The following is a 24,295-nucleotide window of genomic DNA, read 5'->3' as shown; positions in this document are numbered from 1 at the left end:
GATTGATAATGTATTATTTCGAGGGATCGTCGAGCGATGGAAATCTATAGCCACTACCACCACATTCGTCGTCAATGTGTAGTGAAATGCTCAAATTGTGATTGATACTTGAGTCGTTTTAAAGGCACCGTTCGAGCCAATGAATCTCAAATTTCGTACTCCATTCGACGCAACACCGAGCGTAATTCAAGGTTTACTCCCAGTGCGCTCGAAGGTAGAGACACATTTTGTAACCTTGGTTTCATTTCAATTCGTAGAACTTTAACAATAGGTCACAGAACATGAAGGGATTTTAATTGATGTTTCATAAAACGAGGGTAGCTTTCAACTGTGTGTAGCTTAAGTGTGAAGTGTGAAAATAAAACGTACATAGGGGCGATACGTCAGCTAATTCATTTTTTGCTGCAAGCTCCTTACTGCCGAACGCTTTGTTCGCTCATATGCGCCTAAATGTATGCAATGCTTATCGTACAACCACAACCGAAAGCGTTAGCAAATTAATACAAATAGAAAACACCGCACAATTCACACCACGACAGTCTCGCAACGATACTACATTATGCTGATTATAAGCTATATTTGCTGTCAAGAATAAAACCACACCTTGGGCTTATTACATGTAATTTATATCGGAATTTCCGGACCATTGACGTGACAATCCGCAATATCTTCCGTGGCGGAGATGAGCTGCTGCATGTTTTTCAGCTTGTTAGTGGTCAGGCAGCTGCCCAGACGCTGGATGCTGGCCCTTCCCTCGGCAGCTCCATACTTCAGCAGGAAGCCCAGCTTAGCGGTTGTTTTCTCCGCCAGCGCCACGTAGTACGGTCCGATCTGTGCGACGAAAACAAAAATAGATCAGTAAACACACCTCCCAAAAAACAAATATTGCATTTAGCGCACGTCTGCTGCAACGTGGTCGGGCAAACTACTTACGGCGGCAAGGCAGCGGGCAGGCGAGCTCTGCTTGCTGCAGAAGGTCAAATTGTCGATCAGATCTTCCACATCGAACAGGATGATCCGTCCGACCTCGAATGCCACATCGGAGAGAACGAACATACGGTTCGATTCGATGATGAAGCACACCTCCACATCGGTGACGATCAGCGCGTAGTAGTTCAAGAGTAGGGGCGAAAATTTGAAGAAGCAGAACCGTGAGTTTGCGCCACCGCCAATCAGTATCTCAAACAGGTAGTTAATGGATGCGTACGACCGTGGCACTAAAGCTTGCGTGTATTCGGTGAGGTACGTGTTCGAAATGTTCACGTATTCCACGATACCCTCCGCTATCTTGGCGGTCATGTTCGACAGCTCGGAGAATGAGCTGGAGAACTGTGCCAGCGCCGTCGCAGTTTGGTTGTACTCGGGCAGGGCGGTGATTGTCGTGGTGGCATTGGGCAGTTTGGCCGCTACAGCGTTCCAGCCGTTTTTAATATAGTCCGTCGACTCGACCACCACCTCGCCATAGTCCGTGAGCGTGCTGTTGAACTCGGACAGGTAGTATACGAGATCGCTGTTGAACTGCACCGTCAGCAACTCCAGATCGTTGAGGTACGTGTCGGCAAACTCGATGTTCTCGATGGTGGAGTGCACGATGTACTCGACCGGTGATACGGTCGCCTTCAAGAAGCTCACCGCAATCATGATGTCCAGCGTAATGGACGCATCGACCTGTGCTCTGCCGTTCTTGACGGCCGCGGTCGTAATGGCACCCTGCAAGCGCCGGAAAGCGGCATCAACCATCACGAGTGCTTTGCGCATGTTGCCGAAACCGTCGCCAAACAGCACGTTGATATCATCGCCAAGCCGGTTGTACAGTGTGGTACGCGTTCTGTTGACGTCCGTGTCGATATAAGTAAGAAACGCTTGGATGCTGTTAAAAATCGGAGTAAACACGGCGGTATAATTTCCGTCCGTTTTCGGTATAGCGTCGATTGTTACGTTGGTGATAGTCGTTCCCAACTTTGTGACGTTGCTGCCGAGATCCTTCATTAAGGGCAGCACCTCGGCGAAAAGCGTGTAATTGGTTAGTAGCACAACATTATTCTTATCGTCGATCGCTGCAAACTGGGGCGTTGTGCTGTTCACGGTGGATCTGATCGTCTGGCTGGACTGGACCGTACCGATCGAACCGAACTCTGGACGCGGGGCGGCAAACGTGTGCTGCAAATGTAGTGTGAAGATGGATAGACCAGAAAAGCCGTTTAGCTAAGTGTGGCACGGCACCGAGATAAGCGTTAGCGGGCTGTGACATTACCTGGAGCAACACGCAGCACAGCAGAAGAAACACACCTAGTCGTGCCATTGTGCAGCGTCAATGGCGAATAACTGAGAATTATTGGTTCCCTCACGGTGGGAGAACTCATTTATATAGGTAAATGCCAGATATAGCTGCCTTCTGTCACCTGTGCAAATAAGGTTCGAGCGAGAACAGATCTTTCGTGGGCATGCGAATCGAAGTGTGTGCTCCAGAACAAGAGCCGTCCTCTGAATGTTACGAAAGAAAGGACAAAATGGCACTGAACATATTATTCTATTTTTTTTAATCGTCAAGGTGTGTCCATATGAAGCTCTTCCTGATGTTTTTTGCACTACTACATCAACTTGACCAGTTTGCCGTTAAAAGCAAAACTGTTTGTACAGCTGCGAATTCACGCACTTTCTATATTTTTAACTGTAGCGAATTGTAGTTGGCTTCTGTTAGAGACTATTGCTTTGTAAAAAAAAAAGATATTAAAACATATCGTCTATAACATTGAACCAATAAATAACAAACAGATTCTGTCTGGCTGTAGGTCGGTGGCTTCAGTGGCCACAGGAACAGGGACCGATATGCGTACACGAACTATTCGCATGCGCTGTAACCCACTGGGTTAGGTGTATTTCAAATCATTTGTGTAAATATGTCTTCTTTCAGTTGTGCAAATGGTTCTATCAATGACGAAAGCGGGTGGAGAAAAAAAATCTGGACGTAGGATCTGGATTTTGTTTGGGAATGAACTTCTTCCTCCCGCTCACAGAGCTTCAGTGGGTGCGCGTCGAAGCACGATATTATATTTTAGCACCATACCTTAGACAAACTGCAAGGTTAATAGGCTTAAGATAAGATTGAAAAAGGAATTTTTCAAGTGGTGAGTGGTTTATTGTAATAAGCTATAATGTTACTGGAGGAGAGAAGTCTTCAGCTAACCGTTCCCTGTGTAAAATTATAATCGTTTCATTCAACTTGAAGAAATCAAAAAAGTAAGCAGGTTAGCTAGAAACAACGACGAATATTACAAGCACAGGCGAACAATCCCGTTGCTGCGAGGTGAAAAATCGGTGTCCCCTCATTCTACTATGAACGAAGTGAATTTAACATTTTGTATAATTTCATTGCCAAGCAAACACAAATTATTATTCATGTGACACCGATATTCGGATGGTTTGGCACCTTTTACCACTACAGCAGCACACCCATTAGCTACGGCTGTTTTGTGTTTTGTCTTTCCGTTGTAATGTTGTGAATAATTTTAGCAAAAATTTCATTCGTTAGCGGTGTTAGTGTGTCAGAAAAGTTGTTCTTAGCGGCAATAAAAAAAAGACTGTAAACAAACCACGCTTGAATATTTTGATGCGTTTTCTCGTGTCTTAGTGATAGATATCATTCAGGGCATGAGAACTGAATGACGTTAAATGTGGGGAGATATACAGTTATGTTGTGGCGTTTGGAATAGAATGGTTTCCGACTCTAGCGAACACACAGATACCACACAGATACCTTATCTTTGGCGATGGGTCGTGTTCCAGTTTTTACTAGGTGGCTGAATGTTTTCACCGAATTAAGCGCTACTCCGTAGTCATTGATCTAAATTCTTTTGGGACTTTCGTTACTGTTAGATGCGCTTCAAAGATAAAAAACTCCATTATGCATTCAAGCGACACAATGCTTGCAGCATTTTTTGTTGTGGTCTAGAGGTTGTTATCATGTAAATTAATGAACGTTAATACGAGGCAATAAAAAGATGCGTGAAAAACTTCAATAAAACCTCAGCTATTCTAACGGAGCAATTTGTTACAAAAGAGCTATACATGCATAATTGTAACTCATTCGCAGAAAATGATTGTTTTGTTTTAAATCTTTTTGACATGAACCATGCACTCGCATGTATTACATTAGGTGAGAACAGCTGTATCATTTGTTTCTACCCGTACATGTCTGGAAGAATGTGCACAAACTCCAACCGTCCGTTAATTCAAGAGTGTGTTCGGTCGAGTGTAAGCATCCGTGCACTTTCCACCAGCCTGGATGCGTACGGATCAGTGAGATTAGGGACTCTTCCCGGAACGGTTGTGCTCGGTCTACCCTTCCGTCAAGCGGAGTCAACTCAAGTGCACGGAGCAGATGTCATTCACTCATTGTCGAGATCCCTCTGTTTGGGTGGTTTGGGGTAGTCGTACATCAGTTCCCTCTAGATAGAGGGAAGGAAGGGGAACATTCTTCCTAACATGTACGCAACAGCCTGCGTCTGTTTCGCTACAAACGCCCCAAGCCCCCTGCCCGGTGGTAGACGCAATATCAGTTGCGTGTAATTTCAAATTAATGTCTGCAAGCGTATGGCTCAGCGACTGTTGTAAGGGTTGAGGTTTTCCCGAGCGGCTGGGGACGTGGGACTTTCTGTTCTGACAGGGCACAGGATTGCTCCAGCGCGACTCGTCATGGAAGCTGGGAAGGCATCCTGTGTGCTGCTGGTCTAATTTTATTGATGCTGTCTGGCACCTTAATTACTCGTTTCAGGCGCACAGCCGGCGCTGGGATGCGCTCTCTTGTTGTTGGTAAACCATTTACCGGTAAGGCCTTTGCCTATCGGTGGTAGGGCTCGGAAAGCATCATGCGCTGATGGGTAGGTTCTTTAGGAAATCAGAAAATGCTTACGTTTGGCGGGCACAAGCTAACTAACCTTCATTAAAATGAATGGTTTGAAAGTGTTCTCAATGGGTTGCAATCAGTCTTTATCATCGGGTTCAGCGTTGGGTGGGAAGGTAAACATTCCGTTGATGATGCATCCTTTCTTTTGCGACCGGGATGCAGTTTTGGGAATGCTATCCTTCGTTGGGAAGGTCTGGGGTTGGTAATTTAATCCCTGAAGCTAATTGAGTTGTGCAACGTGTAATCACGAGAAAGAGAGTTCCTATGCTGATTTTGTACAGATCCTATAATGATTTCTAATTGGTTTTAGCATAAAATTATCTTGTAGGATATGTTTACTCTTCCACTATTCCACTATTCTATATCTTAAAGTACTAAATTCTAGTTGCAATATCTTAAGTAACTAATGTTTACTGTTTTTCTCCTTTTCCATTTTTCCCACACAGACTGAACTATCCCACAACCTACAGCAGCTCTCGGAAAAGGCGCGTTCGACAACGGAATTCATCCAAAGACTGAAGGGAATGAGCGATAAAGTGACGGTAAGCGAGCTGCACACATAAACCCCGGCCTAAATCCACCCCGAATATCAACTTCCCAAAATTCCACATCCCATCCATATCCACTCACGCCGCGCGTAATAACCAACAGTAACTTATTCCCGCGTTCGTTGGAAAATCCGCGAAAGTCGATCCTTTCCTGCCGATGGCACAATAATCGGCCCGTTTTGTTTCCTGGCGGCTCGGGGAAGAGTGCCCGGAAAAGCTTCATCGTTTCCGCTCTTTTGAAAAAGGATATCCCCGGATTGTGTGCCCGGGTCTGGTCCTTTGTTCTTCGATCCTTCGATGCTACACGGCCTAAAATCGCTTGCGCTACGTGTGCTTTTCCCAGCGCTAACCCGTGCTCTCACCCCGCCTTGAAATCGACCCTGACTCACACACGCATTCTTTCCGGTGGGGGGATGGGATGGGATCCCAAAAACCTCCACTCACTTTACCTTTACCTCCCCTATTTTGCAGGATTCGTGCATCGAGTTCGAGCGGCTGGTGACGGTACAGTGCGAAGCGCTGATAGCGGCCATTAACGCCCGAAGGGACGTCCTGCTCGATGTAATACGAAGCGATAAGGAAGCCAAAATACGCACGCTAAAGGTAAGATTGATTTCGCTGTAAACCCGAGCTTTGATGCGTGGGGGGGGAGGAGGGGGAGGTAATCGCTTTGATTTTGCGATACGTAACGTTTGCATGTGTACCCGCGTCGGCCGCCACAAATGGGTGGCGTTTAACAACGGACACGGCTCTAATGAATGATCACAATCGCATGAGCAGATACGCTTCATGAGGGACGAACAAAGTTTAGCACTTTAGGTAGTGGAGAAGATGTATAATTTGATATTCGATAACGATAACTTTGCTTTTGCTCGTACCCACAGGATCAACAGGCAAGCTGTACAGGGAAGCTGCAGCAAACTACTGGCCTCATTCAGTTCTGCATCGAAGCGCTGAAGGAAACGGATAGTGCAGCATTCTTGCAGGTAATGTATTTTTTAAATATATTTTTACCTTAAAATATCTGAAATGTTTCTATTGTAATTATTATTGAAAAAGGATTTGTGTTGTTAAAAATGTGAAATGGAAAATGTATTTTGCTCAACTTAATGTCCCCAAGTACTAATAACTTGTTTCAATTTTGCGGTAAGGTTCCTGTTAAGTTATCCTGTGAAGTTCCCAAACCTAATACCACTCAAATTTGGGTAATTTTTTATTAATAATCATGAGCTTGAGTTTATTTACAAGGCTTTTTATTCAAAATATTATAACTGATGTGTGTGATATAATATTAGAGTGGTTACCTTCCACATGGCTATTTGTATGAAACAAATAAACAAGTACGTTGATACATTTTAAATAAAAAGCTCCCTTGCCTTACCAACATTAAACAGCGCAGTCAAGTTGAAGCGTTGCCACGAAACGGTTTAATCCCGCGCGGATGCAAACGCCATCGTTTCGATGCCATTTTATGATTGCAACATTGCAGTAAAACTTGGTCGACGGTCGTCGTCGCCCCTGCAGCAACCAATATGGCATTGTAGCGATGGTTCCCGATAGCGAGATAGCGCGTTGGCGCGCAAAAGGACGACGAAGCAATGACGATAAAATATTCAGAGCGCACTCGTTGGACACAGAAGTGAAGGTGTGGGAAAGAGCGGTCTGTTTGACGTTCGGGGTTAGCAAAAATAACATTTATTGTATGATCGGTTCTGTTTGTTTTTAAGATGTGCTTGATGAAATCGCATGCGCCAGCAGCAGTGGGCAGCCGATGGAGCCGATTCGATGCATTTTTTATTTATTTTTAAAGAATATATACGAAAACAAAGGAGTTTGACGAAACAGAGGGCTTTTAAAGTTGTGTTTTGTATGTAAAAATAGGTGGAGCTTTGAAAGCTTTAGCTTTAAAAATCGATTTTTTGTATGTTCATTCCAGGCCATCTACACACGATGGAGTTAATTTTTTATTACACCAAATGTTTATTTTAATACAAGGCGGTTTTTTCAAACAACTCTGTCTGTCTACAGTCTGACAAACTTGTATCATACAATTTCATGGTACTTTTATGCCAAAAAACAAATGTATAATTTCTACTATCCATTGCATTGTTCAGTTTTCGTTTATACACTGGTACTGTAGTGCCTCGCTTTTTTGGCCACCTCACAAAGATCATGTTTGGTTTTGCTCAACAACAAAACAAGTTTCCCTACCATTTGTATTTGTTTGCACTACCAGCGAAGCGAGCACGGATGGTTTCCGTTTTGGATGGTTTGTGGTTGTGCTTTTTTTTTTTCTTTTTTTGTGATAAAGAGTTTAGTATCCGCAACGAAATGCGGAAAATACAAACCGAAACCGACCGGAAAACGATTTCACTTTTGGAGCTAAACAACACACGCAAGGATGTGCGCGAGCGTATCCAATGTAGTAGTGTGTACCACGGGGAAGAATAAATTGGGGTGAAATTGGTTGGTATTTTTTTGCGGGCACTACCGCGGAAAAGTTTATCTTCCGTATGCGTATGGGGTTTTTTTTTGGTAAATGGAATTTTGCCACATCACATCAAAGCAGCTGATGGAAAAATGAGTGTTGTACAGTTGGAAAAGCAGGAAGGAAGTGGACCGCCGCATCCGCGCGTATGGTTTGTTGTACGGGGATGGAATTTGCCCATTTATCCATGGGGTGGATGGGCATCAGATGCAGAAGACAATGAATTTTCCCTTCCAACGGGAAGTTTAAGAGTGGAACAGTTTTATTTGAAGTATCTGATGATTTTTTTTTTGGAAAATTGTGTTTAAAATGATTCATTTTACGATAGAAAAGTAACATTTACCTTAAGTTTTTCTTTAGAAAATTTAAATAAAATGAACAATGGTCACATCCTTTCCACTAGTATATGAACCACCGCATCAATGAATAATCCCCTATTTGTGGTGATCATTGGTAAAGCGGCTTGCATTATCATTATTCGCCCTGTTGAGGGAAAAACACGAACAGTACAAACAAATGGTGGTCCCACGTACCACGCGTTTGCTGGAAAAGTCCCCAACTTTGCGACTAATTAAAATGCATTTTTAATTCCCTTTATCTTTTAGCTGGGTTGTGACAAACTGTAAAAAAAACAGGCAATAATCGATCCACCACAGTACGCCAATTCGTTCGAGTGATAGAAATAATCCGATCGTAAAGGCCGAATGTCCAATAGGGAGAGATATAGAGAGGTGTCCTTCCGGTTTCGATTAGCAAACAGATAAAAGCACTCCAGCAAAAACGCACCACAACACAATGGACCCCGGTTCGTTGTGTGTGTGTGTGTGGAATAGATTTATGAGGTGCTAAAGAGCAATGTTTCACTACTCTGGTGGCTGATATTCATTTTACATTGGAGCTCATTGTACATGAATGGATGCTGTATGCGGGGCGCTCGGGTGTGAATGCAGCTGAACAAACACAGCTGGATTTTTCTTCCCGCCTCCCAAATACATGCCTAGTCTCAACAACTGGCTTGTTTTCCATTTAATTTTGTTCAGTTTGTTTGGCTTCAACCGTAGCTGGTACTACACGAAAAGTATACAGACGCCAACGGTGGAACAGCCATGTGAGGGATTTTATTCATCGCGACCCGTTTCATATGGCATTCAATAATCATGAATTAAACCATAAAATGACTAATAACGCATAAATACCTTTGGGATGAATTTGGCACATGGGTCCACGGTACAGTTACAAACAGTTTCACGGTTTTCACTTCATTACAAACCATTAGCCCCCTCTCGCCGATGGATGCGGGTGTGTACTGCCCGCGAATGGACGCGAATCCCCGGGAGAAATTTCCAAAATGCATCTGCGCCAGAAGGTGTCAGTGGTGGTGTGGTGCTGTTGCAAGGGCAGTGTAAAGGTACGGCCGGCAGCCTATCAACTACCGCTACCGCAAGTCACGGTTCCCGCTTAATCAGTCACCGAGCGTCCAGTCTACTAATGGCCGTCCATCGCTCGTTCATCGTGTGCTCTTTGAAAACGGTATGTGGCAATCGATTTCTGTGGTCAATCGACCGCCCGCCCAGCAGTGCCGCCTGTCGGTTTGTGGTTTTCGATGCCGCGCCAAAAACCCGTACCATTTATGTACGTTGGGGCTTTTGAGCCCTGGTGAAGCGTAACGTTAGCAGAGGAAACATTATTAGGCACTTTAATTACTCGGCGCTTTTACTCGCCGGGGGACGAAGGATTTAGGATAGGGATTTATGCTTTGCATTGAATGCTTCAACCAAGGGTGACATTATTATGCGTAATTCATCACAAATTCCGCTATTTAGCAGTTATGAATTATGCTCTTTTGAGTGTGATTGTGGTCGTTTGGAGAATTATTTTATTTATGAAAATGTGGAGTGCTATTTGAAGAATGATCACTCCCTTTGATGTTACTGACAATGTAATGCCATGTTTTTGATAATAAATTTTTGGTAACAGGCCTCATTAGACCCACTAGCTTAGCACATTTTAACAGTCAATACATCAACTCAGACTGCGCTTTACTAAAATGTTTACCCGTGCTTCAAAAGGATAAACTTTCAATCTTTCACACATAAAATAAATTTAAATTCAAGTCAAATAGAATATAGCCTTTACTTTATCGTATTGTAATAATTAAAACACAGTAATGTAAGGCATCATTCAAATGCAAATAATGTTATCAAAGAAAGAAATTAATAAGACAAATGTTTTATGAACAATTTTTTTTATACTTTAACGAATCCAACTGTAAATCACAATTTATAATATTTGTATGAAGTATCGTTGCCAATATCTTAGTTGTTCATCAAAGAAACATATTTTGCTGATTGCTGTGAGATCAATACTAAATGAAAATAACTTCATTTTAATTTGTTCCTGCCTTTTTTTGGGAGGATTAACTGAAACATTTTACGACCTATGGTCTGATCAATGTATAGTGTTTGACTCTGAGGTGTGTTGTTATCGATTGTGGACATTGGGGCCCTTCACGATTATAGTCAGTTTTTTGTATGGAGTTTGACAGTTGGAGGCTGAAATCATGTAAACACTCCACACAAAACCACACAAAAAACTAGCCTGCAATTTTCAGTCTAGATTATTCTAGCCTCAAAGCTAGAATTAGATTCGAGTGCCTGCTCGAAAACACAGTGTTGTTTACATTTACCCCAAGGTGCATCAAAGAGATGACGTGGTGGAATCTAGAATCAATGTGTATGTAGTCCAGGTGGTCTCATAGTATGTTTTTGTAAACCAAACTTGAATATCACTTTTTAACAGAATGGGTGAACATTTTTGTTCAAACAAGCTTTCTTGAGACTTGACGAATACTCAAAACACTCTTAAAATCTTTATTCATAAGCAGAAGCGATAAAAATTAGCCTTCTAAATTCATACACCTTGGGATAAGCCCACCTGTCTATTATACACACTTAGATAGCTGCCCGAAAACTGCTATACAATGCAAACAGCTGACAGGCTGAAATTTCAGCCTACGAACTTCAAACGGAAAGGGCCTCATTATTAGGCGAATACTCTCGAGATATTTTTCAATAGTTCTGCTCTCAAAATTATAAGATAGCTGTTGAAAAACATCTCGTGAGCTTAGCTAACTCGGAAACAATCATATAGTATTATTGTGTTTTAGTTTTTAAAGTTACTTGAATCTGTTCATTTCACTACATTGAACAACGCAATATGAGAACTTTCAGGGAACACTGTACTCAACACAGTGCGCTTTGAAGAGCCCTGTTTTTGGATAGACACGCACATCTCGTTAATGAACACATTCAAACCGCAATGAACTTTTATAGAAATGCACTGCAATTCGTCATTCGACTGCGCTTAAATGTCTTGATTTATTGTGAGAAAATCCTGTCTGTGGTTTAAAGCAAGTTCAGAAACGATTCCAACACGGCACGGCCTCTTTCAGCACAAAACATAAATTCAGAGGCTTTAAAAAAAGCAAGTGCTGTTATGACGGCATTAGGAATTGGACTCGTGATACAACACCTCACCCGATCGGACCCCAATCCACTGCGTTTCCTCCCCCATTCCCGTCCTCTTCTCTAATGCTAACAACATTTGACAGACATTTTCAACGCCTCCCCCAAATATGGGCTTCTTGGCAACGCCACGGGCTCTCAACTTCATTTACTTTTGACACCGTAGCTTCGCACCGTTACTTCTCGGCCGGGCCTGCTTGTGATTGGTGTGATCGAAAATTTAGGTGAATAGCATAGCACGTCTCCCTCCGAAACAATCGCAAACCGATGCTCTAACACACCTCGCTGGCGCTGGAGGTCAGCGGTTGAAAAGGTTGAGACATAAATCAAAGTCGCAAAGACATCGACTCGTAACAGACATCTCCTAGCGTTTGCTGTACACTACTCCCCGGTGGCGTCGGTTGCAGTTGTGCAAAACCGAGGCAAGGTGCATAAAGCGCTTTCGCTAAGCAGGGCCCGACGGAGTTCGTGGTTTATCCGTTTATGCGACACAAAGCGCCACATTACGGACCAGGGGTCAAGTGTGAGCAAGGGTTTGGAAAACTGAAAACACATTACTCATCTGGTCGGTCCCGTTCCGTTTGATGATTCTATTCCGTGCGTACCCCGTAGGATCCATTTAGCCGTCCATTTTCGTACGTTGTTTGCGGTGTATTTATCTTACCAATTTCCATTTTCTTCCCTTTTCTTCCCGTCTGGCAGGTGGGCTCCATGTTAATTAACCGCGTCGCCAACACGGACATGACCTGGCACCAGGAGGTCACGAATGCGGCCCCACGCGTATCGCCAATTATCGATCTCACGCTCGACGACTCGTCGGTGATACGCGCCATCGATAATCTCAACTTCATTCAGATGAAGCGTAAGTATCCGTCCCAGGAACAGCAGGGTGATGTTTGGGTAGGTAGGGAAGTGGGCGAATGGCGTGACTTTCACCACACAAGAACACGCGCAGCAGAGCCATGGCCAGGTCCGGTCAGGCGGGTCGCCTGCGCTCGGGGTGGGTGGAATTAATTTATTCAAGGTGTTATGCAGCACGCAGGCATCACGCTGGGACGAAACCCCGAATGCACGAGCTGCATAGTTCGTGCTCAATTAAAGACAAAATTAAGATTTTCTCACGCAGCCAACGATGGGGCTACGGTACAGTACGGTACTGGTTAGCATTTCAAGCTGCTGAATTATGTTAAAGGTAAATAATGCAGAAACTTCCGATAGCGTACGCTGGCATTGTCAGGTGATCGTGTTTTGAATGATATAAATGCTCACAGATTTTTGTGTTCGGAACAGAAATTGTGCTTTCTGTTAAGAATGTGTAGAGCAAAGTGTTTTTGTAAACGATACTCCAAAATCATCATCATTTATCACAAATGTGGTAATATGTTGTCTTGTAGTTGCGCTACAATTGTTGTGACATATTGTGGTACAAACAAGATGATTTGTCATTGGTTAGCTCCAAGAAATAGCAGCATCAATTTTGTTATATATATTGTCACAATTGTGATATCAAACAATATTTTCATCCCTGATTTACTCATCATTTTGTATCATATGGTGCAATAGTAAAATGAGATAAGTGGCTTCTGACTTTTTGGTATTGTTGAGATCCTCTGATGTATTTTCACTATCAGTTTTTGTAATATCGGTTCTCTATTTTGCCTAAATAATTTATAATAATAATAATATTTAAGAGTACTGAATGAGGTGAAAATTGATGATAAAATATAGGTATACTTCAAATTTAATCCTCCAAGTGGCCAAAAGTTGGATTAATTAGTGCATGGGTACTAATGCAATTAGTGATGGGTAAAATTGGCCATACACTGGAGTTGACTCCGATCCGACTTCAAAAAATTTGGAATCAACTCCGGAAGGCAGGTTCGCTTAGCATTATTCGGAGCCGTTTGGAATCGTCCAGAGTCATCCGGAGTCATCCGGAGTCTTCCGGAGTCTTCCGTAGTTGTCCGGAGTCGTCCGGAGTCGTCCGGGGTCGTCCGGAGTCGTCCGGAGTCGTCCGGAGTCGTCCGGAGTAGTCCAGAGTCGTCCGAAGTCGTCCGGAATCGTCCGGAGTCGTCCGGAGTAGTCCGGAGTAGTCCGGAGTCGTCCGGAGTCGTCCGGAGTCGTCCGGAGTCGTCCAGATTTGTCCAGACTCGTCCAGAGTCGAAACGAAACGAACGAGGAAAAAACACCACGAAATGAAATGCATCCCCCCGAATACGACTCCGGACGACTTCGGCTTACACTGGACGACTGCGGACAACTTCGACTCCCGGCAGAACTAGTGATTGCGATTTTGCCCGAGTCGGAATCGGATAAACAATAGCCGGAATCGGATCGAGGTCGTGGGTACTTTCTAGAGATAACACATATTATAGTATACAATATTCTATTCTACATATGTTTTCTTATTCTAATTTGATAATCAATTGAAATATTTAGAATAATTGTGCAAAAGAAAGAAAAAAAAGTAACCGGAAACCGAACACCGCATCATGGCCATAGAAAGATATTATTTATTCATTCCAATATATAATAATAAATGTCGAAAGACACATTGCTAATCATCGTTTGAAACGATACTAATGATAAACTTTTTGAGATTTGCTTGGCCTTTTTAAAAGTGCAGCTCGTTCTTCAACGCGATCAAGTTTAGAACTGAACCGATGATCTTGTCGTTTCCTTTCGCTTACCATCCCTGTAATGGATGGTTTAACCGTATCCAAAATGAGGCAACTGCTTGCCTGTTATGGTCATTCCAACATGGTGCAACATGCCTCCTCCAGCCACTAAAACTAACAAAGTTTAAATAAAACAACTATTTTTCCTTCTTGTTGCTGTACAACGCTCAAACAGGTGAGAAACGTGAGCATTAATTATTCTCGACCCGTCGTGAAATGCACTATTAATAACGATCCTGGCCGGATCACCGACAGGAGGCGCCCGTCGGTTCCCTCCGCTGTCCGCTGACTTCAAACATTTTCGTCGATGCCATTCGGCGGCACCGGTAATTTGCGGCCGTGCACGAATGGGAGTTGAATTTTAATTAACTCGTGAAGTAGCGGCATATACATATGCTGGTGGCACAACTGGTGCCTGCGTGCGCCGACCTCCGTTCGCAGAGGCTCAATGGGTTTTTAATGCTCTGTTACAGAGACAACGAATGTTAAATCGTACTGTGGAGGGAATACCAAAATAGAAAAATACGACACGGCGGCAACACCAACCGCGTGCACACATAAAGCTCCCCCCGGATACGTTAATTGCACCGAGCGCGCGCGATCATTGATGAAAAGTGCAATCACGGCCAAAGTGTGGCGGCGGTAGAGACAGTACGATGATACGCAAGATACGATGCGCAACGCGATGCGTTACGCGTAACGACGGTGTGGTGTATGGTAATCGAATCTTAACTGAATCTTTTTTCCCCTTCTTATTCTTCCTCATTCGCTACATGCAGCCGCCAAGGAGGGCGAGGAACGGCTACCGGCAGGTGAGAAAAATAAATAAATAAAACACATAAAGCCGATTTTGTTTCGCTTTCATTCCATTTTTGGATTTGTGTTGATTGATTTCGATGTGCGTGTGATGTTTTATTTTTATTTTTATTTTTGTCCCGTCTGTGACATGAATTAATCATTGAACTGATTTGTTTTATTTGTTCAAATGGTGTATTGGACGTATTTTACATTATTTTACTTTAAAATGAGGATAATTTTGAATATTTCTTTCTTTTGTACAACATAATACGTTGTTATGTTTATTTTTAGTAATTATTGTTCATATTTCATACAATTTTCAAGTTTGATGTTTCATAATTGCGCAACTTTTCTACACGTATTTTTTCATATATAACAAACAATTTAATCCTCACTTTTTTTTGCGGCGCTCGCTACTACAAGCACCACTGTTGCTAACTAAGCTTGCAAGTGTTCATTCTACAACCTTGCTCCCCGTGTTGCCTAATCCTTGGCAACCGATTGGTTAGGTGCGGCATTACGGGCGCTCGAAAAAAGTACGGACAGAAAATGCGACAGATACCGATTTTCTTTGTCCCAGTACGGGGAAAATCCTGGGATGCACTACTCCATCCATCAGGCGGTGCGAAGGCACGCTTGTCGAACGAACGCTTCTATAGTATAGGCTTTATCATCGTAGTTGAGTGTGCGTTTGGCTTTCACGGTGGTGGGAGCCATCCGCCAGCGAGGTGACGTTATTGCGGCAAGAACACTTGAGCGCAACAAAAACATCCTTTCCAGTGAGTGTTTTCCGTACATTGTGCAGGCCGTGCCTGCTGGTACACATCGCAGTACCAGGGACAGGCGCCCGGATCCTCTTATCGGGCGGCGAGGATCGTGTTCCTTTAATACCCCTCGATGTGCAGTAAGGGTAGCGTCCGTGAGGGAGCAGAATATCGAACTTGGATGGGGTAGGAAGGGTATGCGTGCGTGGGATGCCTCTGTGGACACAAACACCCACTTGACACCCACTCGCACACTGTGAGATAGGAAAGGGTACAGTGGATGTTTGTGTTGTGTTCCCTTTTTGTCCGCAATTCGATCAGCGCGTCGTCAACATTGGCACAGTGGGCTGCGCAAACAAACAAACTGGGCCGGCCCGGGGGATTTTTTCTCTCGAAAATTAGACCCGAATGTCCTCGATTTAAATTGGATTCAATTTGCAAATCTGATTCAAACGCAGGCGCTGGATTTTTTTTCTTCTGTCGTGTTTATTGTTGTCGTTGCTGCAGCTAAATTGTCACCCTCTAAGCCGCGGTGGTGAATGGGTGAATTTAGCTGAATCGATGAATCGATACTCTGCGACTGTGGTGATCGGGATTTATTCACAAAAGTGTGCACAAAAGACATGTTTGTTAGCTGCTTTGAAGCACAGCAGCATCTCGGGGTGCACACGCCACGTGACTTTTGTTTACTTATTTGTTCATTTTAAACACCTATTCAAAGCGTTTATTGTTAGCAATTGTTAGAGTTCATGTGTTGTATGTGCTGCTTTAATCGAGTTCTGCTATAACATATTTGAACATTCTTTTGTTAGTTCATGGGCCTTTTGAACGAGGGTATTTGGCTTGTTTAGGCTTTATCGATTTGAAAATTGGATAAAAGATACCTTCAAACATACCTCAAACATATTTTTTTAAATCAAACAATTCACATAGAATTGGGTCAAACATTTCATTTTGTTTAATTTTTTTTTTTGATAAAGTAAACCCATCAAACTTATTTGGTTTATACGGGTAAATATGCATATACATACTCAGCTTTTTCATAATAAATAACACTGTATACGTTTACTAATTTGTTAACCGAGCTAGACGTAGAAGTTCCCTCAATGTGGCCTGAGATGCATCGAAATCGAATAAATCAGTTTAAGTTAAAATTACGGGAAATGGATGATATTTAAAAATTGCGTTTTTTTGTATTTAATTTTAATTTTTTTATAACAAATAGTAAAATCGTAATTTTTAAACATTTATGGAGCATTTTGTATGCATAGCATTTCGCTGCTCATGATGTGCATCTCCCCAAAAGTGTTCCTATTTTTTGTGGAAAATGCGTTCTACGCGCTGGACGAAATCCCTGTTTCCGGCAAAACCGCACTGATTGTGGTCGTCTGAACCCACCTGTGAACCATTGGCCACGGTATCGAAAACCGTTAAGCTCCATCGATCAAATATGCGCACAAAGCAAGTTGCAGGCCTTGTGTCATCGAAAAGGACTCGCTACGCGGTAGGATACCTCTCCGATTAGTGTCACTATTGGAGAGTTTTGTAGGCTTTTTCTTTTTTGTTACAAGCGTATAACTGCTCTAGTCTTATCAGACACACACGCAAAATGGAGTTTTTTTTTCTGTGGTTGCTACGTTGCTATACCGCAGCATCATTTTTCAGCACACATCAACTAGTGCAGAGGTTGCGCAGCAGCACGGTGTGATTTGAGATACTAATCGGTATCGATTTGACAACTATGGTCAGAAGCACACGGAGCAAATACTTCAACGAAAGCTGTAAACGGTACGATGCCCCGAAAATGTTGCAGTTTTTTTTGCCTACGTTGTTTCATGCTACCTTCCTGCAATCCCAAAATTGTAACACTCTCGTACGGCTTAACCGGAATAGCCCTCGTGTCTCGGGTCCGGTCTGGTGACACCCGGACAGATAACAACACAGGGAGGGCTCGCATGCTCATCAAAAAAGAAAACACCCACCGCTTTTTTCGCTTCCTGGAGGTGTGGTGCAAAACTGCGTAAGTGTGTCCCGGTAGATAGGGCAAACGATGCCAGGGCAAACGATGCCAGGGCAAACGCTTTACATACACGCATCCTATGCACCCAGTCGTCCTACCCAGAATGTGATAAAGTGTGAAGTTACACGACATTGTTGCACACTGCTGTGTACACTGCTTGCCACTTAGTGGGTAACTGGTGCGTATTACGAGCTATCAACTGTAGTACAGCCATGCATAAAAGCGTTCTCGTCGTCGGTGCCGGTCTGGTCCAAAACCCTACTGGTTCGTACGGGGTGTGTTTTATGTGTAAAGCAATGCTGCTGTTTTTTGTGTGTGATGTTGTTGTTGTTACTATTTTCACTCTTCTGTGCAAGTGTGTGCTTCATTTTGTGCAAAATATTCAGTGCGGACACACTCATTTTTTTGCACTTCATCTGTTAGAGCTGTCAGGCTCTCGGGTCGCGCTCGGGCTGGTGGGTGATTTATTGGCCGGTCATTATTGAACCATATCGCATATGCAGAAGCACTTGCAGCCGTCAGCAGCAGAAAACACTGCATTCAATCACCACACATGCACGAACCTTGCGGCAGTGCACACGGTATACGGTAGTTACAGTTGTTGAGAGTTTTCACATTTTGCAACATTGTGCGGTGGTGGGTTATTGGTGGCATGGTGTTGGTGTCAAACCAAACAGCTGCCAATTAGATTTTAGTAGCTTGGTTCGTTTATTGATACTGTTGATGTGTGTTAAATGCTTGTGAAAATAATATTTTCTTGTCGTAAATTTGGTTTATTTTTCAAATTTTATTACCACCATTGTTATAAGCGCCTAAAAGTATGCAATGCGCACAACAGCGCTGTAGATCATTTGAGCAAACCGTTTAACGCTTATAGATTATTATTCCAATTCATATTTTTGCTTGAAGAGTAAAGAGTATGAGATAATAACTCTTTTCTTGAGAAGTAAAATGAACTTTTTATAAATTGATAGTTTACAGGATTTTCCTGAAAAACTGATATTCTGGCAAAAAGAACCGATGTACCTTTATTTCAGCAACGGTTGAAGCTTAATTTTCGAAAATGTAATGCGAAATTTGCTTCAATGTAACGCAATTCGTTAAAAATTCCATCAGTTTTTTTGTGCATTTCATTCTGTCTGACCCGAGCTTTATTTGATCTGCTATGCAATGCATCGCGCAATGTTGGCATTGTTGGCGTGAAACAAAAAAAAAAAAGGGAAGCGGAAAGGCAACAACCATGCCGACAGGATTTTCCTCTTCGGCAAGCATAGTTTTCATGTATTTATGATTACGTTAAATTTTAATTGCTCCATTTACTTTTTGCCATTCCATTCCGCCTCGATTCGCACGGTTTTTCCATTAAGCTTCTTCCCCGGCACGCTACTCTCGCTTGCTCTCTCATGCGTCGACTCCCCATAGCGAGAGTGCCGAGCGAGACACGGGATACTTTCGATATGCTTAATAATTTAAATAATTCATCTTTGCCTCCTCACCTCCTTACCCAGCATCGCTCGTTTGCTAATGTTCTTTCTGTTGTTGTTGTTGTTGTTGTTGTTGCTTCTACAGTGCCCCTAGCACCCGTCATCATCCCGGAGGACTGTTCGGCGGAAAATAACTCGGTAACTGTTGCATGGCAGGCGCCAAGCCACTCGTTCGTGCAAGGATACGTGCTGGAGCTGGACGACGGCAATGGTGGCGAGTTTCGGGTAAGTGTTGCCGGGTTGCACATCTTTCAATTGGAGTATCGGGTCGCCAGGGCAGTGCAGTGCAGTGTGGCTGAAAGTATTGCACTTGCCCGCCGGACAAAACGGGAACAAAGAGGAAAAACCACATCAGAAACAGATGCTTCTTCTAATCTCGGTATGCCAGCAGCCGGGGGGAGGGGCGGGTTCTGTCGCTTTCCATACACACGGCGCATTTCCATGCACGGCGTGTGATGATGAGGCAAAGAGTAAGAAAAGTCATTCCAACGACAAAACGACGATCCCGTCCGACGGTGGTAAGGCATTTACGATTGGCAGTCGGCTTTGTAATTCTGGTGGTTTTAAAACCACACTGTTACGACGACGCCTGGATTGATCGCTTACGAGTGGTAATGGTAGAAGCAAGCACCATCCAGCAAGGCTCCAGGGCACGATGGCTCGAGATGGCAATGGGGATTTATTTACAAAGGACAATGTTTCGGTTTGCGAACGTGTTCTGCTTGATGTTTGAATGTAATCGAGAAGCTTTGCTGCCGGAATGCCGGCAACCGGCTGGATGCCGGATGTCTTTGATGTGAACTAGTGTTGCAGAATAAGGTGCCTTGTACTGATTTATGTTGATATAAGCCTCTATTTGAAGATCGTCAGAAGGCATGTAACGTATTTTAACACACTAATGCACTTACATTATGCAGGAAGAATTAGCGTCTCTCTGTCAGAATGGTTATTTTTACCTCAGTTTGCTGTATTTTTTTTTGAAGAAAGCAATGTTTCACATGAAATTGATACACTTACTCTTTTGTGTAGACGTATTACTTTATCCTTCGTGAGTAAATAGAGGTAACATCGAACTTAATTATTTAACTTATTTTATTTTTATATATACATGTAACACATTTATTTAATAAAAATATGCTTGAACTTGAACTCCACACAGTTTTGACAGGAGTTCGACGAACTAGATACTGAAATTGGAACAGTGCAGAAAATGGTTATAGTCCTTGTTATCCAATTTATTTATCAAAAAATCATAAATTTTGTTGTTTGAAGTGCGTTTTATTGTCCCAATTTATTACTGGCTTGACATTTAATGTAAACTAAGTTTAGTTAGTTTCGCTAGATGGCGCTAATCGGTTTTCTGTTGTCTTTAGGTTTGCTCAGTACTAACGTCAAACGTTGACGTTACTTAAGAACCTATGGATAGTAGTTGCCATGGTTTTCATTTCAAGACTTCAAGAATGTTACGAGCTAGCTATATTGCTCGATATTTTTCTGATGACGTTAACGCGTTAAACTTAAAGCTCAGTGGAATCAATGTGAGCTTTTTGTTCTTGACATATGAACTGACTGTCATTTCTCTTTCATTTCTTTTATCCAGTTGGGGCCGCCATCTTTCCACTAAGCCATTTTAAGCGTGTTTATAGTTGTAATGGTCATTTTTGTGACTCCTGTGTCATATATAGGCAGTTATTGTAGTAAATAGAACTGCTCTTTTATCTGCTCATGGATCGTTAACTTGTCTTATTCTCTCACATCTAGCATTTCTAACATATTAATGCACTACAAACTCTCTCTTTCTCTGCTGCTGCTGCTGCTGCTGCTGTGCCTTGGTCCATAAAAATCACCACCATCTCCAGGCACTGAAATATGCTAAGAACGGAATGAATTCCATTATAGTGCGTGTCGTAAACTTTGAAATCCCACCGGAAACCACCGTCCACATGGTCGGTTCGTAGGAAACGACGGAATCTTTCGCATGCGTCGAAATTCTAGAGCCTGCTGAACTTACTTTTTTTTCCATACCCAAAGGCCCTACACAACACATCAAAGTGTCACCGCGGGGTGAGTAGTAGTACGTGAGTTCGGTTGAGTTGAGCAAGCAGCGGACCCTAACGCTGACACCTTGCCTGCTTGCCTGCTCACTCCGTAAAAGGCCGTACCTTCGTCAACGGGGTGTAGTAGTACTACTACTACCACATCGGTGTAGCACCATTATCAGCACCATCTATAAGCCGCTACACCGTTGAGCGGCACTGTTCGGTGTCCGAAGTCAGTCAGAACTGTCGGGGTGGAGCAGCTCAAGGAGCGGATTGACCTTTTGCCTGCCCCATCAACAGCCGGGCCCAGCCCGTCCCCGACGTCGACTTTGTACGGATCATTAGAGGCAAAAATGCACATAAATTGCTACCTACCCTGTACATTGTGGTGGCCGGATTCGGGACGAGGCAACACCTCAAACCTAACCCCCTCTCTCCCGGGCGTCCAACCCCTTCGGTAAACTTGGAATGCTCCCTCGAGGGGAAAATGGTTTCCGGGAGTTTTGGGACGAGGGAAAACTAATGCATTCCAGCGACAAAGGCATTCATGGGCATGATGAAGATGATGATGATGACGGTGTGTGGGGATTGAGTTTAGTTCGCGTGTACTTTTGGGGAAGGAAAATTGTAACGTTATGCTCGTAGTGGTAGTGATAAGGTGTGTTTTTTTTCGACTAATGCGAAGGGTGAAACTACTCGCACACGTAGTATTAGTACCAACAGTAGTAGTAGTACTAGTAGCAGTAGCAGCAGGGTGAATGCGTCTACCGTGTGGGGTGTTTGTGGTTTTGATGGGTGGACAATTCCCAAATCGGGGGTAGCACGGCAAATTAGCAGCACTCCCAGCTTTTCCCAACCATTATATTTTTGTTTTCGGTACGGTACGTATTTCAACATAATGGAATTCAAGTCCGTTCCTGCTTTATTAAAAGGGAAAACCTTTTTTGAAGGCAGTCGTTTCGTAAAGTCCTTACCTTACCCCTTACCTTACCACTTCCGCTTCTGTTGTGCGGGTGTGATGGGGAATTTTCTTTTTTCGGTCTCTGCAGGAAAGAAGAAAAACTGCTTCACTACCGGTCAATTGTCACCCTTGCAGGCGGCAACATGGCTTCATTGTGGAGACTTTTCTTTCCGGACGGTGTAAATGCGGGTCCGGTCGCGTGAGTGTGTGTGTTGTGTCGCACGGTGTGTAGGACATGAATTGTGGCCGAATATTCATTTATCGGGCTTTCGTAATCATCTGGTTTTTGCATATCATTGGCTTTAAAGACGTGTTTATCTTTGTTTTTTTTGTGATTTAGCTCGTGATAGTGAATAGAGAAAATCCTGTTTAATGCACCTTTAAATCCATTAGATATCGTGTCAGTCGTGAGGCATGCATTTTTTGTAGTCACTCCTTTTTTGAATGGTATATCGGTATTCATAACCATCATATAAATATAATTTTAAGCTTTTATAGAGAAACGATTGAACCGTAGAACATGGAAGTCTGTCCTTATTCAATTCGCTGAGTAAACGATACTTCCCCAACGTTCCTAACGCACAGTGGCGGATCTAACGGTAGGCGGACAAGGCGGTCGCCCGGGGCCTTGCCGATTTAGGGGCCCCGTAGATCGCCATTCTATAGTATGCCGTATGGACAGAGTACAAGTGACAAGGGCCCCCGGAAGGATGGCCGTTGGGGCCCCGAGGCTGGCGAATCATGTGCACCCTCACCCCCCCCGTCAGCAAAAATTTTAGAGCCTGTGACGAAGGGGCCATTTAAATTTTACTCAATCTCCTATCACCTCAATCCTTAGTTCAATCTCCCATCAAGCAAGTTTAGCTACCACCCCCCCCCCCCCCCCCCTACTACAGTCCATTTGCAGGGGGCCTCAACTCATCTTTCCGCCTAGGGCCCCCGATACCCTTAATCCGCCACTGCTAACGCATTTCTATTGGATTAGGATAGGTTATCCGAACTATAGGAAGATATGATTTGAATGCATTTTACGCTCCTCTAGAATCTCTAGACGATTATATTGGTGTCGGTACAGAGTATTGGAGTGTTGTGTCTTTGTCGTATCTTATGTTCATTGGTTCTTTAATTATTTCGTTTTAGTATTATTCTTGCTTTTAATATTGCTCTTGTCCATACTTCTATTGAAATAATTCAATGAAACATGGATATATAATCCTAACATTGATACTGAATGTTTGAAAACTGTACAATGTTTAGCAATATTGTTAACCATGCTGTGAATGAATCTCAGTTAGGGCCTACCACGCCTCATCTGCCCTTGTGGACGGCCTTTGACCCGAGGCAGGTGAATTCTGGGACGACTTCAAAAGTGCGTTCACCTATCTGTATGTCACTCCTACGTATGTTTGGACGATTTATTAGTATACTTCTTTACACAGATATTGCAATAATAAAAAATTGGAAAAATCGTTCCGATAAATAGGCATTTCAAAATAATGACAGAAAACATTGTGTCGTTGCTTGTTTTCTGTATTATATTTCGAAAAGAATCATATAATCATTTCATTACGTGTTGTATAATTAAATAAACATTTAGCGACCTCATGTCACAAAGGTTTTAGATAGAATAGCGCCATATAGAGCTAATGTAAGAAATTCTGCATTCGTTCCATTCATAGCTAATCTCTTAGAATAGGCAGTAATATGTTGCTTGGCTCACAACAATAGATTTTTTAGGCTGAAAAATAAAAAAAAACTATATATTTTTTACTTCAATACTTAAAGTCATGAGAAAGTGTTTGTATTGTTAAGTAAACATTTTCCCAAAATAAATCTAAGGACCTCGAGAACATCATCATATTGAACAAAGTTTTTTTTAGTACTTTTGAAGAATTACTTAAGGTTTCTGCTTGTTTTGTTTCAAGATTTCTTAAAACTAAAATGAACTGCTTTTGTCATTTATTCAAAAATTTCATGTTGATTCCTCAAACCAAAACAAAGATGCCACATGTTTGCTGGCACTATTATACATATAACTCGTACATATGAATAATGTTGTTTTCCCTATGGAAACCCCAACCCGGT

At 42.9% G+C, this 24,295-nt stretch overlaps 2 protein-coding genes across 3 annotated transcripts in view; one reads left to right on the top strand and one right to left on the bottom strand.

The window, feature by feature from the left end:
- Nucleotides 1–24,295, top strand: part of LOC121595708 (E3 ubiquitin-protein ligase TRIM9) — a 118,086-nt gene that overhangs the window by 79,141 nt on the left and 14,650 nt on the right. The window contains exons 2-7 of one of the 2 annotated variants that reach the window (XM_041919883.1): nucleotides 5,353–5,448; nucleotides 5,926–6,057; nucleotides 6,339–6,440; nucleotides 12,169–12,328; nucleotides 14,924–14,956; nucleotides 19,296–19,435. In XM_041919883.1, the coding sequence (XP_041775817.1) occupies nucleotides 5,353–5,448; nucleotides 5,926–6,057; nucleotides 6,339–6,440; nucleotides 12,169–12,328; nucleotides 14,924–14,956; nucleotides 19,296–19,435 (663 nt within the window). The remainder of the gene's footprint in view (nucleotides 1–5,352; nucleotides 5,449–5,925; nucleotides 6,058–6,338; nucleotides 6,441–12,168; nucleotides 12,329–14,923; nucleotides 14,957–19,295; nucleotides 19,436–24,295) is intronic. The other variant, XM_041919884.1, reaches the window with a different exon arrangement.
- Nucleotides 536–2,363, bottom strand: LOC121595709. The gene is made up of 3 exons (XM_041919885.1): nucleotides 2,255–2,363; nucleotides 934–2,160; nucleotides 536–831 (listed from the first exon to the last, which is right to left on the bottom strand). Exons 1-3 carry the CDS (start codon nucleotides 2,300–2,302, stop codon nucleotides 625–627), a joined length of 1,482 nt encoding a protein of 493 aa, XP_041775819.1. The 5' UTR covers nucleotides 2,303–2,363; the 3' UTR covers nucleotides 536–624.

This window comes from Anopheles merus, chromosome 3R, assembly GCF_017562075.2.
Source record: "Anopheles merus strain MAF chromosome 3R, AmerM5.1, whole genome shotgun sequence".
Lineage (NCBI taxonomy): Eukaryota > Metazoa > Arthropoda > Insecta > Diptera > Culicidae > Anopheles > Anopheles merus.
This window is presented reverse-complemented; position numbering and strand designations above follow the sequence as displayed.

Excerpts from the sequence above, each read along its gene's own strand:
- LOC121595709 (XM_041919885.1), bottom strand. The coding sequence starts at position 2,302 with ATGGCACGACTAGGTGTGTTTCTTCTGCTGTGCTGCGTGTTGCTCCAG. Across the intron at positions 2,161-2,254 it reads TGTGCTGCGTGTTGCTCCAG|CACACGTTTGCCGCCCCGCG; the intron begins GTAATGTCACAG and ends CTACATTTGCAG. Across the intron at positions 832-933 it reads CTGCCCGCTGCCTTGCCGCC|ATCGGACCGTACTACGTGGC; the intron begins GTAAGTAGTTTG and ends TTCGTCGCACAG.